The sequence below is a fragment of the Patiria miniata genome, unplaced genomic scaffold (genome assembly GCF_015706575.1).
Source record: "Patiria miniata isolate m_02_andy unplaced genomic scaffold, ASM1570657v1 HiC_scaffold_18, whole genome shotgun sequence".
NCBI classification, from domain to species: domain Eukaryota; kingdom Metazoa; phylum Echinodermata; class Asteroidea; order Valvatida; family Asterinidae; genus Patiria; species Patiria miniata.
Genome location: NW_024037056.1, coordinates 3,887,480 through 3,904,271, shown reverse-complemented (window position 1 = coordinate 3,904,271; position 16,792 = coordinate 3,887,480). Strand labels below are relative to the sequence as shown.

Here is a 16,792-nt window from a genome sequence, read left to right as displayed (position 1 = left end):
GTTCCCACAGATGTGTATTTGTTTTGTGTCTAGTCTGTTGGAACACAACAGTTATGTATTCCAGTTTTACGATTACGACTGTTTGGCGATCGCTGGCTACGGAATAAACGGGGCGAGGTTATCACACAAAAACATGCACAGACGTAATTTTGCATTTAGAGGGTGAATATGCGAGTCGTGTCGAGTGCGATGTACATTTACCTCATTCTTCTCAACAAAACATGTTGAAAAGTTTGGCCACTCATTTCAGAAAATCGGTACGTTTCTGCCCCCGGAAAAACACTGTGTGTTGGATTTTGTAAGCAATTTCTCATTTCCGACACTAAATTTCCCCTCAAACGGCTCTGAAGAAAATTGGTCACCCTATTAAAAATGGAGCCTGCTGATATCACGGCAAGACAACGACCGCAGATTCGATGTTCTCATTGGTTGCTATAGGTCCATGACGATCTGCCTTCTCTGATGTCTGATTGGCTGCGCTTTGCAAGTCGGCGCAGACGCAACACCAATTGTGCGCTTGCGTCAATATTTAAATTAACTTGGCCCTGTGCCAGATATTTACAATAATCAACCTGGAGTCTGAAATGAATGGACCGGATAACCAAATCCAATGGTTGCTAAAAAAGAAGAAAAACTGCAGAACAGTAATATTATATAATGATATACTTTGCAACCCGTGAATATCATTTTTGCTGGATAACCTCGTTTGCTAATAATATTGTATTTAATTATTTAACGGTATACCTACTACAGGAAATTTGCCTCCATTCTACATGCGGAAGTTAAAACAAACCCTCAATTTCATTATTATGTAACCACTGACCAGATCCGTCACTCACGGGCGTCAATCGCTTCTCAAAAAGTTTTTTTTTTTGGGGGGGGGGGACATACCTCGATCAGAATTAATGCGAGCGCGAAGCCCTAAAATTAACAGTGTGAGGTTCGGGGCCCGCCCAAGGGCTCCGGGGAAAAATAATGGATTATAGACGCTCTGTGGCGCAATTTGAGGCAATTTCTGACCATTTGAACCAAGTTTGTTGGACAAATAGATCATCATTTAAACATCAGTTATGAGTTCGGAGTCACTGAATCAGCTATTCTGAGCCATATAATAACTTGAAAAAAAATGGGGGACAAAGATATATCCCCTCACTTTAAAAAGTGTGGGGGGGGGATGTACCCGTCCCCCTCCCTATCCTCCACCGATCAACGCCCATGCCGCCACTCGAGATTATGACATTAAACTTTATTTGCCAAGCGTGATAGCTCACCTCAGCCGAGTAAACACAATCAATGATTCGAAACATAAAAACGTCGTCATTCTTGAAAGACACCACACTAGCCCGATAAAATATGAGACTTGGTTTCATGAGTAATGACATGTTTGTATTAATTCGATCGGGATTGGCAGTCACGCTTCAACCATTTGCTACCTCGTCAGCGGGAAATTAAAATCGTGTTCGAACACTCGACACATATTCCTGTCCAAGTTTCTTTTACAGATTAGCCCTGTGCTCAACATTTCATTATTTTTGTACCGGAAACTCGGAAGATGTATTTGGCGCCAAAACTGACGAAAGGTCGAGACACGCTTGCGCACTATTAACTACAGCGTGGGTTGTAATAACGTGCATGATTGTGGTGATTGTGCTCAACAGAGTCTCACTCTTGAAAGGGATATTTCGGCCAGGAAAACGCATTTTCAACGAAATAATATTAACCGGAAAGAGTATTTCAGAACGTCCACACAACCATCCAAAAACTGGACGTTTTTGTGTAATTCTTGCGAGATTGCGAGAACCGTGCGAGTTGAAGGAGTATCGGGGTCACAATTTCGTCCCGAAAAAAATCGCGCTGTTCGAGTGGTAGTTCTGATCCAAGCCGCACAGTGGACTTGTAAGAAACAATTTGTTTGCAAGTATTGAAGCTGTGTAATTTATGTCACACTCACAACGTGTATCGTATATTAAACGAAAACAACAGGAAAAAGTACTCCGTCGTATTTTCAACTAGACCTTTTAAATAAGGCCCCCCAAAAAAGTCTCCGGTTTCTGGTATGGAGCTTGCCCCAAAAGTGGTGCGGCGACGCGGCTTTTTTTTTTTTTTTTACCTGTTTTTTTTTTTTTTTTTGCTTCAAATGTCGGCTGATGACTGCAAATGGTGCCCGACTAAACTTAGTGCAAATATATGGGAGTCCAGAGAGGCCACATAAATCTTATTCTCGATCATAACCCCTTCTAAAAACACGTTAAAATTGTGCAGCAGCAGAATTCCAGTCAAACCAGTGAGTTTGGCGGTTTTGAAACATCATCTTGTATTGAAAAAAAACCTTTTTTCATTTTGCCGACGCGCATGGCTTCGGCGACGCGCGCGCATACCAGAAACCGGAGACTTTTTTTTTGGCCTAATATACGTATAAACAATCAAAACATGAAATTTTCGGGGATTCAGGCCGTAATGCCCCTTTACCGCCAATCACGTATATTGAGTACATTTCCTAACTGCGCATGGCCTACGTATTTCCTCATTAAATTTACCCGGAATGGGAGGAAAATAAAGAAGGGAAATGAACGTACGACTTTGTCGAGGTACGTACTTCAACAATGCTCCACAAATTCCTGATCAACATTTCGGGTTGAAGAGTTTTGTTGACGTAAAAATGATGACTGTTTTTTCTCTCTATGTAGAAATAACAATGCTGAGGCTATGCATACTTGCATTATCATAACAGAATCAAAATGGGACTGCTTATTAAATTCAAAGGTTGAATCACGCGAAGGAAGTTCAGACTCAGGCTACATGCAGGACGAATAAACACTGATGATCGGGCTGTAGTCCGTTATAAAATCGCATATTGTAAAACAAGAAATCCATGATATAAACGGTATAAAAGCCGAGATCGATGTTGTTGATTTAAATATAAAGGTCTTGAAGTTAGATGGAAGGTCTGAAATGATGCTTTTCTTTCTATGCCGATAATGTCTTTCTCTCAGGTTCAAAAAGTCTGATTTCAGACTAATTAATTAGTCTGAAAAATATTCATGCAAATGTTCATGAAAAAAAATTGAAACTGTTTCTCAACTGCGAAATAAGTCTTACTAAGACACGAATATTTTAATTCCCCATATCTTTATTTGTGCCAAGACACCTTGTTTATACAACTGTTTCTTTTTGATTTTCAGAAAAAGAATTATTTACAAAATCACTGCACAATGAGTTGCACGTGCATGTCATTTATACATGGAGCATACACAAGTGCTACAAAATTTATAACATACAGTTGAGAAATCGAAATGGATGGATATTTTAAGTTGAATTTATATTTCTCGAACTACATTTAAGGAACAAAAACACCTCCAGGTCAAATTCAATTTATTTTTAGAGCACCATTAGTGACAGAGGAAGTCATGTTATGGCAACGTACACGATTCATTTATCTTATTGCCGTTTTCAATCTTCCAAACGATATTTCCCTGCGAGGTTCCAGCTCTCTTAAAAAAAATATTAAATCACGGACTCTCAAAGTCGAAACCTGCCCGTGCTGCATGCACTTAATGACAGGTAAAGGTTAGTGGGAAACATGATTACATTTTAATATCAACACGACAGCCGACCTTCGATGTATATCGTTTCGTATAATTTGATAATTAAAAAGAAGAAACTGGCGAATCGCGAATAGTTGATTGAAAAGTAAAAGGTTACTCGAACAGCGAGATAGATTAAATCTGACGGTCGCTATTAAATATCGATGCGGTGCCGGCCGCGCTCACACGAATGCCAGACGCGTCCTGAAGTTGAGGCGCGCGTGTTATTTAGAAACCCTATTGGTCAAGAAAGCACTGCGCCCGCGCTCGCCATCTGCGTGCGGCCTGCGCGTATATGACACCTGTGGTCTATCCGGTTCGTAAGACAGACTGCGTCAAACACGCGCCCATTGGCTTAACACGTCCCTTTGCAGTTGTACTACTTCTGGTTCTCAGGACCCAATGCTTTTTAATGCTACTGCGTGTGTGTAGTGGGCGTGGTTAAAAATGAAATGGCATGGCACACTTACCCATTTACCAACATTTACTTAAGTGAATTAAGTGAGTATGGGCTTATTTCAAACCTTGGTGACACGTTACTTAAACTAAGCTAAGTCCCGCGTAATAAGTTCGCAGGGCAGTTGAACATAACTTCGCCTTATTCTGTACGCTGCTATTCTCACAACCAGTCGTCGCACTCTGTGCTCATTCTCTAACCCAAATACTGATGAGTAGGCCTACTAGCAATCTCATCCTCTGCTGAACCAGATGAAAGCAAGAACACGAGGTGTGAACGTGTCTTGACTACGGTTAAAAACGGCAAGAAGCTGGGCTTCGTGTATGCATGAAAAGTCTTTCACTTAACACTTCACAAACTTGATTAAGATCACCTGAGCAGATATGACGCCAACAGTTGCGGTATTAATCTGATACATTCTAGCTCTCGAAATATTGCACGAACGATAAAAAAAAACAAACATAATGGACATGTATTACACTTCATTATTGCATCATCTCTGAGTAGATGATGTCTATTTTTTTTTTACAGTTTACAGTACACACTACTAAACAGCAACCCAAAAATAATGTCCTCAAATTTTAATTTACAGACTGTACACTTTACCATGCGTGCCGTACATTTAAGTTGAACGCTTTAATTTGTATGAACTCGGTAATATAGCCGGGGCCCCGGCAAGGGTCTATGATATGCGAGCAGATTCGGCGATAAATTATGCAAAACAAGACTGCGTCTTGCCCTCCAGATTCTCACCATTCACACTTTTTTTGCAACTTTCTACTCCTGTGAAATGTATGAAAACTATTTGACATCTTTTTTTTGTTCATTTTAATAAAAAGTGCACTTTTTTAAAACATAAAACAAGGTTCCACGCTTTTCCGGACAACCGAGGGCGTTGTTGCTGTGATGTCCTTTCATGAAGACGCTGTTCACTTTTGGTGTTTTCGTTACAATGGAACCCAAAAATGTGTTCATTGAAAACATTTGTGAAAAATATTTGCTCATTGGCTTGCTGCCATGTACTGACACAACAAATCAGAGGAAAGAAAAGCTTCAACGGCAACATATCCAAAAGTGTGGCAACTTTTGCGCTGAAATAGCTATAACATCGAGGTTTCTGCCTGAATAATGACATCACACTATACTTTTGCACATGAACATGGACATTTGCATTAGCATAAAGGGCACCAAAATATCCTTGAAAATGGCCCCCAAAATGAAATAAGGTTAATGGGACATAAAGGTGCATTTTCAAGGATTGCATTAAAAAAGTTACATTGCATGGCTCTTTAATTGACTGCTACAAGCACTTGCCACCGTAGATGCCAATTTTCGGGATATTTATTTACAGAAAAAACAAACCACATAGTATGGTGAAATCAATTATAATAAAGCTTCCTTTTTTATTTACAGATTAAAAATCATACGAGGCATTGCTAGCCTTTGGCACATCGGTCTTATGGCAATTTCATGTGGCTCAGACAACCAAGCAGACCAAATTATACGCCAGCCATCCTTCTTTAACGGTACAATTTGACCTTCGGTAAAAAAAAAAGTAGACGATATTGACATAATTCGGTCAGCAAATAACCGCTTGTTTTGGTTACAAGAAAGTGTACTGCATACAAATCCATTAGAGACTTTCTTGTTTGGTTTATTTACATCCCATTCTATTAAGGCCGAGTATCTGTCTTTCGTTCAGGCACAATTCTCTTTCACTTCGCTTCACGCTGTCACCGGAGTGACAGGAATCGAGGAGGCCTTGTCTGTTGTATACACACTCCGGGGAGACGTCGCTAAAGAATCACGGCCTTCTGGTTCTTGGACAGCTCCTCCAGTGCCATGAAGTGCCGGTAATTGTACCGCTCCGGTGGCTCGTCTCCTTGCTGCTGCAGACGGCGCTTTCTCCGGCTGCAAGGGAGGGAGGGAGGGAGGGAGGGAGGGAGGAGAAGACAGAACGATTCGGTCAGAAGATAATCAGTGAGAGAGCTAGAGAGAGACACATCGATCAAAGGTTGATCTAACGAGAGGGTCAAGGATGACGGGAATGCACTTTTGGGATGGGAAGGGTTATCCAGCGATTAGGCGCCATTACTGAACTGGTACCACGCTCGAGCGCGTTCTCAAATCTGGGGCGTGCGTGCATTTGGCAAAGCTTTGCGAGTTAGCCACGCCCCTTAGACAACCCTATGGAGTTTTGCACGTTAAGTTTTGTTTGACTCAGATTTTGCGCGTTGCGCGTCCATTATTTTGTATGTCATGTAATTGCACAACATTTCACAAGCTGCGTTGATCGATAGTCTTGATCTTTGAGTTCTAATCTTCAATCTGCTCACAAACATCGATATTGTGATCAACGTCCACTGACCTTTGATGATCGATGTATGACCAGTGATCTGTACACACAGATCTTCAATCATTGATTTCTTGATGAAATGCTTGATTCACTCTACACTTAACTCGTTGCTTTCTTTCTTTCATTTTTGCCTCGTTCTATTCAACGAGCTGCATTGGTTAGTACTTTCAGAGTTCACACTCACTCGTAACCATCTCGTGCGAGAAATTATTTTTACGCCAAGTGGATAGCTTTAACAAAACTTGATTTCCGCCTTAAGATCGAGCTGTTTGTTGGAGGAATCTTAAATAACTCTTCCGTTCCAGAACAGGCTATATTGATAAATTGAAAGGTTTTTAAATGGTGCATCCATGCGTGCTTACGGCTTGGCGAGGAGATATGAGCTTCCGTTTTCACAAGGGAAATATCACAATACAACAAAAATGAGAAATAAGTGTTGCTGTATTGTAATCTTTCATCCGTTCTCTTTTGATGACTTCAGAACAATCCAAACGAGTGAAGTCATCACGGCGTAAGGAGAGACGCGTTGATAGTTCTGTCATCACGGGTAGAAAGGACAGGCTATCCATTAACCCCATGTCTTAATGGGTATTAGATTTTTATAATGCCGGTCAGATTGATTTTGGTATCTAGCAATCTTAATCCGTTAAAAGCAAACTAGGAAGCACTCGGTCAGTAAAACCTGACTTACGTTTCCTCTAAAGCAACATCCTGTACGCAAGGGCTTAAGTCCCTAATGAATTTTTATTAAATCTGCAGTGGACAGGGATGTGAGTGGTCTCTGACGTTTTTGGAAGTACAACTGAAGTACACTGAGCAATAGCTGAAATGTAAAAAGGGAGAAATTACGTAGTCGACAGACTTTTTTTACCACTGGTTTCAGCAGATTTCAATGAATGCAAACATTACAATGAGGATTAACGTACATGTACTATAATATTAAAAACAAAGTCATTTTTATTCTCTGGTTCTGTTATCTGGTCACGTTCCCCCTCCTTTGAAAACAACACCTTTAGTTCTTTGCATGGTGCGTGAGAAATTTAATGAAAACAAAATGAGCCAGGGCTTGGTGTAAAACGCCCGAAGCGTGTCAAGGCCTACCGGGGGGGAAACGATGAAAAGCCCCGTGACAGCTTTGGCTCGGCACGCTGCTTAGAGCGACAGAGTCTCGTATATTGGTGACGTGAGTTGGTTGAGCGACAATAAAGCCTCATCACCTTCATGTGAATTAAGCTCAAGACCTTTTCTTTTGCAACGGGGCCGCTAAATAACCAGGCCACGGGCAAAATCCTAGGTAATAATTGATGGACTGTTTTCCCTTCTGCCCGTTACTCGAGTCGGTCTATCAACTTGAACATATTTTTCGTCAAAGCATAGTATATGGCAAGACATTTTATTAGCAATCAATACAACGGTTTTTAAACGCTACTGCCATGCACTTAGGCTACAGCTCCGTTTTGGAGTTCCAAATCACATACATTGTACCTACCTCCCTTGAATTCTATCTTTGCTACTGTTTAAATTAAAAACACGTACAGTTGTTTGCAGGGGTTTTACAAAAAAATTCGCCATCCGGGTTTTAAGCTTGCTGTCTTGACTATCGGGGTTCGTGTTATCATTGATATGATGGCGGATCACCGTCGTGCCTCACTAAGAACCAAGAACATTATGTGCAATCTACGTAACTATGGCTACCATGACAGACATGCAACGTGCAAAAACGGTCGCAGCTATGCAAACACACGTACACTCTGTGCAAAGTTGTCCTTTCGGTCAAATTCAAACAAGTGACTGTTTTTAACAGTAATTAGCAGGATTGACTGGCTGTGATTGTTATTAAGCCTGATGTAGCTATGCTTTGACTGTAGGTGATGACTGATAAGCCAGCTGTGCTTACCACTTGCCTGCTTTTGTCTGTTGACTGAATTTGTCTGGTCACAGTGCTTGCTACAAATATGATCCGACTGTTGGTGACTGGCCTGTGTACAAGGCATGGCAGGGGCAGAGCATTGATTGTTTGACTGTCTGTGATTGTTCAGACAACAGGCAGGAGGGTTAAAGATGTAATATTACAAGTCATTTCATCGAAATGGTCCAACTAGCTGGCGGATAATGCATGCAGTTTTCCCTCATTCTTTGGTCACATATTTTACTTGATCAATTTTATCTAAAAGAAAATGAGGTGTGTTGTACAGCAACGCTTATCTAACATTCAATCTTTTCAACTGTTGAAGTGCTATTTATGCACGGGAACGACGGTTCAATAATTTGAAATATGACAAAAACGGAATGGAACAACCCCAAACGCACGGAATTTTAATAGGCCTACTCACAGTCTTCCGCTTTACAAACCAAAGCAAAGTGGCACTCTGACAATTCGTGTAAGCAGGTAAAAGCAAAATCTTGCCGCGAGCTGATCGAACGCTTCACACGTTGCCCAACAAATCGAGATAACCACGGCTCGTTCCTGCGTACGTGTATTTGGACGGGCTGTTTAGGAAGAGTAACTCGATTTGACGAGCGCAGCTGGCCAAACAGACCAAGGTCAGGTCCGCGAGGGGACGTGGCAGGCACAGGTCGTCCCATGGGGAATCTTCTGCTTGGACGACCAAGTCTTTGCTCTTAAGGTCGACTGCATCACGGTCTTGCGAATATTTCTTGTGAACACATAACAAGTGCATTTTAGGCATCATGCAATATGTTGACAAGAAGTTACTTTTATTATACTTATAGTGTTCATCATCTTGTTTTAAAAGTAAAACCCTCGTACGCCTACAGGTGGGATATGATGTTTATTCAAGATAGTTTGGGTTGATGTGCCTACCTTTCAGATGTAAGGGCAGTGTCGGAAATAGACCACCAATAGCCCCACCCTGTGTCAGTAATGTTAGGACTCACATGCACAAACCATGCGTTACATGCTCAGAGCTCCGTCCGTGCGTCACGCGCAACGTGCTCCCTCACGGCTGTGAGCCTGACCGACTCTTGAGGGCGGGCTGGTTTGGTTCTGCTTTTAGAGCTGAATCAAAGAAACACAAGGTTTTAGGATATTGTGTGCCAATGAGGAAAATGACACGAGTGAGACTTTAACGCAGCGTCTGAACTGCTATCTCCTTTACAAATGATAGAAACAAAATGAGCTCAAGGTAAAAATTTATCTCGTCGGGTGAGTTAGAATGATCTGGACCCAAATTAAAGAAAATATTAAAAATATGTAGCAATAATAAAAAAAAAAGTGCATATGAGTCTCATGTAATCCATTGTACCATTTTGAAGAAAAGCGCTATAAGAACAAACGCTAATAAACACTCTGACCACGGTTCCATGGTTCAACAAATTTATTGAAATCGCGTACTGATGTGAAGCAGGGTAATAACAAATAGAAACCTGGTCATGGTGACTGACTCACTTGAAGTTATTGGCATACTTAAAAAAGGCAAAACCAATTCCTTGTGCAGACTGGAAATTGAGCCACTCAAATGAAAATGGCATAACTCCTCACCACAGACGCTAATTAAAAAAAAAAAAAATCAAAATTCCTGTGGAAGACAATGCACTAACCATTCATATGAAACACTGTATTTTCTCAATATACTCTATTTGCCACAAAAAAATGGTGAACTTGGGTCCAGATCATTTTGACTCACCCTGTAATCTTAAAACGAAAGTACAACAATGTTCATTTTATTTTGGTAAAACTAGTACTTCACACACTTAGAACAGGATTAGAAAATCACACACTGCATATACCAGTTATTTCAAGCTCTCAAAACGCCGCATGCAGTCAGGCATTTAACTTTTGACCTCGAAAAAAGAAAATGGTAAACTCGTGCTCTTACCTGATTTGTATTATAAAAATAATTACGACCCAAACGAAGGAGACGACATCAAAGAGGATCCACATCACCAGGAAGTGAACTGGGCTCTGGAAAACAAACAAAAAACACACCAAAAACAGAGTAAAAACATACCGGTGTTGATTGGACTTAAATACTACTGACACATTATATTCAAAAATAGGTTACTTCCAACACGATATTAATGTCACAAACTTTGAGTTGTAAGTATGTTACAGGTTTACAAACATCTCTGATTAACCGTATTGGCAAGCAGCATTTTACTTTCTCTCAAACAAAGATCAACCGATACAGGTACTGGAGGCGAAGTTTCGATCTGGACTGAGGAACGACTGCGTGCTCAAAATGCTCAGACTGCGCGTGCTTTCGACCGCGCAAGACGCGTGCTTGATAATGGACGTACCAGCTTGCTCTAATTATTAGACGGCGTGCTGAATTGGCTAGCGTGCTGAAATTGGCCTCCGTGCCGGAGTTCGACAATCTGATAAATCACGCTCAAGTCCGTGATTTCCTGTGGCGTTTGCTCGTTTACGAACTACCCTAGCTCCTTGTACCGATTTAATTGGACGGACGTAACGTCCTTAATTGATTTTTGCCTCAATTTCCGGGAGATTCACCGGGTACGGGCCGCGGTCACTCCACGAGATAACGAACAATTAAGTCGGGCTGAAGTTGATCAACAAATCAAACCTAGACGAGGGTGGTGATATCACGGCGTACGCAAGATGACAAGATTGAAACAAATTGGTACCAAGGCTACAGGAAAGGCCTACGTGATTCAGGACATGGCATGAAATTGCAAACACCAAAAACTATCAGTAATTTGTACAGATGTCCCATCTTTTGTTTGAAAACGGGTCAAACGTAGGGTAGAAACAATAAAAACTACATCCCGAGTTCCTTACCAGTTGCCACAAAGGAGCGTCTTCTGTTCGTAACCTTTGACACGATGACGTAGAGATGGAAGTTGCGCCTGCGCACCAGAATAAAGAGAACAGCCAGTCTTCGTTGACTGTCCAAACATTGGTTGTTACGTTCAAAGTTGCGTTACTCCTTGAAAGGGAAAAAAGAACATTGTAACGTTGATGAACAATCAGAATAAGTTCAAACTAAGGCAATCACTTGTTAACGTTAACAGACAAGATGCTAACAACTTAAAGGGCCATGCAATGTAATTTGTTTAATGCAATCTTTGAAAATGCGCCTTAGTGTCCCATAAAACCTTATATTCAATTTTCAAGGGTATTTTTGTGCCTTATGTATTTTTATGCTGATGCGAATTTCCATATTCATGTGCAAAAGGTGTGATGTCATTTCAGGCAGAAACTTCTCTGTTACAGCACTCCAGCACAAAACGTTAGCAGAATTGTCGATATTTTGCCGTTGTAAATTTTCTTTTCTCTGGTAAGATCGTTGTGAAAGTACATGTCAGTAAGCCAATGAGCAAACTTTTCTCACAAGTGTTTCAATGAGCAAATTTTTAGGTTCACATTTGAAAAGAAATTGAACAGCGTCTTCCTGAAATGACATCACAGCAACAGCGCACTTAGTTGTCCTGAAAAGCATGGACATTTTTTAAAAAATGTTTAAAGAAGTGCACTTTTGAATATAATTAACCAAAAAAGGATGTCAAAATAGTTTTCATACATTTTAGAGGAGTAGAAAGTTGCACAAAATATGTTCCTAAGAAAAGTTCATTTCATGAACACTTTAATGTAAAATCTTTCCGAACGTTAAAACGCACTTACCAAACTAGTTTTGAAACCAAAATGTATATACAATTTGAAGCAAAATATAGATCAAAACAACTTGAATAGTTTGTTACAACTTTAAAAGCAAAGTCATGCCAACATTGATGAATCAGAGAAAGCGAAATAATGATATTCACCTTATTTCAAAGAACGGTATATCGTTATATGCCGTCATCAGTCTCCGTTCGTCGAAAGTGTTGATCGCAAAGGTGTACTTGGTGTCATTGTTTGGCGTCTGCCAGAAGTTCTGTTCAACCAAAAAGAAAAAAAAAGGAAACTTCAATTGTTTTTTCACTGAGCTTCAAATTTGCCGATAATGTAACTCTGCACTCGGTGCAAGTACTGGGTTGTCGTCATTTCTTTTTAATGACCTTATATTGCTACAATACTTACAATATAAAGAAACCAGTTACCATTAAGTCCTGATTCCAATTCGTGGATTTGTAATAAAAAAAATTACAACAAATTAAATAAAACGCGATTCTGCCACTGCAATTCTCAGATTTGCAGCATTTTGTTTTTTATGCAAAATCGCCCAAAGCAAGGCTATAAAAGCCACTCTTGGCAAAGGGCTAGAAAGAAGAAAAAAATATGACGAAAACAATCAGGACAGCTGGAGGTAGGAATTGATATTCCTATTGTAACAGGATAGCTCGATCATATAGAATAGGGGAACACGCACAAGGAAAGGTGATTCAAAGAGATCAAAGAGATACAGCAGGTGGGCAAGCTATTAGAGTAGCTCTGTGCTCTACATCTCGGCACAGAGTGTTATGGGTGAGAGGAAGTAGAGAGTCTGGTTGCATGCTCAAACATCCTGACAGGCCTGGAGGAACCAAAAACCAAGTCAAACAAACTGGTGGAACACCTTCCATGGAAATATCTGTAGAACAGACTGAGGGTGGCTACAGACCTCGCTATTTAAACATTGTGACTTTGGGCGTAATCACTGACAGTGACCAATAGGTCACAGAGGTTTGTTGCTTAAAAAAAAATAGGGTTTAATGGCTCAGTTGGTAGAGCGCCGGAACGCTGTTCCGGAGACCGGAGGGTCAAAACCCAGCTCCTGCCAGTTTTATTTCGTCTTTAATCTACCAATTCAATTAAGTTTTGATTTGTTTCAGTGTCGACCTTGTAAATGCTTTCAGCCGAGCTATCTGAGCACTTCACTAAAGTACACTCAACGTATTTTCATTTAAATCAATTATTTACTTTTTGACTATTTTAATTATTTTAATGAAACCTTTCCGGAATCCATCTATAGGGAGAATGGAAACAATCTCTAATTTAATTATGGCCTCCTACCACGTCATCTTCGGCGACCCCCGATACCGAGTCCAGTATCGTCTGCAGTGTTATATTCAACCAGTCCTCGTGGAAAGGGTGGTCGTCAGGTGGGGGCCGGACATCGAATAAAATAGTCTTGTTTCTCTCTTCCACCTGAAGCAGCATTTCCGCCAGGGTTGGGATTTTCTGCTTTCTGTAGCGAATCATTTCGGTCTCGGTGAGCTTGCCGGCGCTTCCGAACGGATTGCACTGTTAGCGATAAAGAAAAACAATACAAGTGACATGTTTTAAAAATTGGTTTTAAATGGCGCGCTCCAGTTTAGAAATTGTGCAGAACGAATTAAGAGCGTCCCGTTCTTAATTCAAAAGTACTTGTAAGGCCAAAAAAAAAAGTCTCCGGTTTCTGGTACGGAGCTTGCCCAAAAAGTGGTGCGGCGACGCGGCTTTTTTTTTTTTTTACCTGATTTTTTTGCTTCAAATGTCGGCTGATGACTGCAAATGGTGCCCGACTAAACTAAAGTGCAAATATATGGGAGTCCAGAGAGGCCACATGAAGCTTATTCTCGACCATAACCCAATCTAAAAACACGTTAAAATTGTGCAGCAACAGGATTCCAGTCAAACCAGTGAGTTTGGCGGTTTTGAGACATCATCTTTCATTGAAAAAAAAAACTTTTTCATTTTGCCGACGCGCATGGCCACGGCGACGCGCGCGCATACCAGAAACCGGAGACTTTTTTTTTTTGGCCTAATGGGCCGATTTTTTCGTGCGATGGTTAAGTGGAAAGCTTATAACTAATGCAATGCTAACAAATTCTCAATTCAATTTGAAAATCTATTTTTCAAGGTGCCACACCCAAAAAGCACGTATACACCAACTTTAAGCATGTAATAATTTTGTAAAAAATCATGGCATATGGCAAAGGACCAACAGGAAACTCGAGTTTGCTTTTTAATTAATTTAGGTTTTGTGTTCAATTAATATCGCAACAACGAACCACAATATTTGGATAGGCCTACTTCTTTAACATAGACTGCATCGGTCATTTTGAATGCTCCAGCGTCCATTAGGGACGTTCTTCATAATGACGCGTTTTGAGTGTTTTCATGAGCGCTCCGTAAATACAGAATAATCGATTATACTCGGAAATAAAGTAATTGAATTTGACATGACGGGACTGATAACGTCCGGTCCCTTGCGTAAAGGGCCAGGGGCAGTCGGTACTGCAATTTTAAATTTGAAATCTAAGAGCCCCTGCAACTACAAGAACAAATACAGAGTATTGTGCATTTATGCGCTCTGGTTTTAGAAAAAGTCTTCAAATGGCCACCAAAATTAATTCCCCATGATTGTTAGCGATTTTAATTCAAGGCACCTTTTTGTTGCCAAACCAAACTGGTTTTCGACCCTGCTGAGCTAGAAATATTAATAATGAATAACAACTATAAAAGCTAGAGACGCTTAATATATTTATGCTTCCTTTAATATTACTCTCTTGTCAATCATTTCCTTGAGTCTAGTATATTTCTTTCCCCGGAGAGGGGTTTGCCAGTAGTAGGCCTATAAATGTAATTTTAGAAGAATTTAACCTGTCATGGTAGCAGCAGAAGGTCTAAGGTTTTAATCTTTGGCATTAAGGTCTGAAGGTATATTGCAAGCAATAATGTTTAGACAGCGGTGGTAGGATTGGGCGTTTAATTAAAAAGTGGGTTGAACAACAAACACGTAGACTTGGCAATCAATCAATAAATATTGCTGAGTGTTACATGCTGGCATCCCGAGAATTACTTATTCAAATATTTATAACTAAAATTCATTTTTCACTTTGATTTTGTTGAAATAACTGATTCGAGAAATGACAGTTAACACTACAATTTACTGTAACGGAAGCTGTTAGAATATGTCGCTCTTTGTGCCCATTTTGTGAGGAGAAATACGTCGAAGCATGATGTCACAATGTCCGATTGATGTCATTTCTGGAAATATTTCCAACTCGCTAAGGATTTAAGCCTCGTCAGAGAATCATGCTTCAATTTGCTATCAACCGATACTGCAAACAATGACTATATATTGTCCAACCAAGCACCAATAAAGCCATCGGGGAGAAACAAGTGTTGTAAAGTGTCTTGCCCAAGGACACAATCATCATTTATCACTGAGAAAACAACAATGCAAAGTGGTCAGTTTTTACGAGGTCAATGAAGCCTTTTGTCTAGTTTCTAGGTAGCCAATCTATTCAAAGAAAAAAACAAAAAAGGACTTGGGTAATTGTTGATCTCTGCAGGTGTTCGTGATTGCGTAGGTTACGTGTTGATAGAGTAAAACAACTTGATGGGAGGTCGGACTACTTCATATTGATTGGTATGACTAGAAACGTTTTAAGGTCAGTCAAACAATGAGGGAGCCAGTGTTTCTAATTGAGAAAATAATTGGAAATAAACCGAATTGGGCACAACGCTGCTAGAAAATGTTGAGGGTGAGACACCGAACTGAAAAACATTCACTACTGTAGAGTAGACTTTTACCAAAATGTCACACAATTTTCATTAGCTTCAATCTTCAGCTTATCACAAGTTAAGGTCTTATACGCTATACATGTACCCGCTGCTACATGACACGAAAGACAATACGTGGTCTAATTCAAGGTTTCCTAACTGCCGGAGCTGGTGCCGAAATCAAACTCGGCCCGGACTTTCAAAAAAGGCCTTGACAAATCCAGCCCGTCTCACCGTAATGAACCAGGAGCCTGCGTTCAGCTGCTTCAGCTCAGTCAGTGTAAAGCTATCGGAGTGGTCCGCGTAGCGTTCGGGAAACACGTCCGCCACGTTGGTCGTGCGTCCGAGGCGTTCGTCACGCATGATGTACGGCACGCCGTCATAACTACCAAAACAATATTCAAGCAAGAAAAAAACATCATTAATATAGCAATTTACTTTTACGCCACGTCGATAGGCCAACGCTCAGCACATGATTAGGCAACACATTGTCAATACCTGGGATAGGGAGGCTTAATCCCCCCTTTTCTTTAATTTTGCCATTTAACCATGAATTTCCATTCAATGGCGTTCGACTCGTTACGGGTGGCACGTGGGTTCAAACCCTGACGGGAAGTATGGTGCTTGTGTTCTAGGGCAAGACACTTTACTACAATTGCGTCTCTCCACCCAAGAGCATTGGTCCCTGTGAAGGTAAAGACCAAATTGTGCTCATCTTGAGCTGCAGCAGAAAAATAATGGCCTGATGAACAGGGGTAATACATGTGACATGCTTTGAGACCTTCGGTACACGGCGCTATATATAAGCACCCCATTATTAACCTTCATGGAAAAATATCCTGCCTGCTGATTTCATGGAAAGACTGGTTACCTTATCCGTACGTCGGTGTGGATACCGTGAGCGTGGTAGACGTCTAGCGCAAGCTCAAAGGCAACAGGGGTGTTTTCCGGTGCAAGCTGGAAAGAACAGACAAGGTGAAACACAACACACAATCGCTATTTGC

The 16,792-nt window shown here is 40.7% G+C and overlaps 1 protein-coding gene across 4 annotated transcripts in view; it reads right to left on the bottom strand.

Moving 5' to 3' along the window:
* Positions 1 to 3,112: 3,112 nt before the first annotated feature.
* LOC119724272 (glycerophosphodiester phosphodiesterase domain-containing protein 5-like) overlaps positions 3,113 to 16,792 on the bottom strand; it is a 34,132-nt gene continuing 20,452 nt past the window's right edge. For 2 of the 4 annotated variants that reach the window (XM_038195248.1, XM_038195249.1), the window contains exons 9-15: positions 16,660 to 16,745; positions 16,023 to 16,173; positions 13,311 to 13,541; positions 12,143 to 12,252; positions 11,160 to 11,307; positions 10,237 to 10,322; positions 3,113 to 5,952 (exon numbers count right to left, since the gene is read on the bottom strand). In XM_038195248.1, the coding sequence (XP_038051176.1) occupies positions 5,838 to 5,952; positions 10,237 to 10,322; positions 11,160 to 11,307; positions 12,143 to 12,252; positions 13,311 to 13,541; positions 16,023 to 16,173; positions 16,660 to 16,745 (927 nt within the window). In that variant the 3' untranslated portion in view covers positions 3,113 to 5,837. Of the gene's footprint in view, positions 5,953 to 9,221; positions 9,417 to 10,236; positions 10,323 to 11,159; positions 11,308 to 12,142; positions 12,253 to 13,310; positions 13,542 to 16,022; positions 16,174 to 16,659; positions 16,746 to 16,792 lie in introns of all 4 variants that reach the window. The other 2 variants (XR_005270633.1, XM_038195250.1) reach the window with 2 other exon arrangements.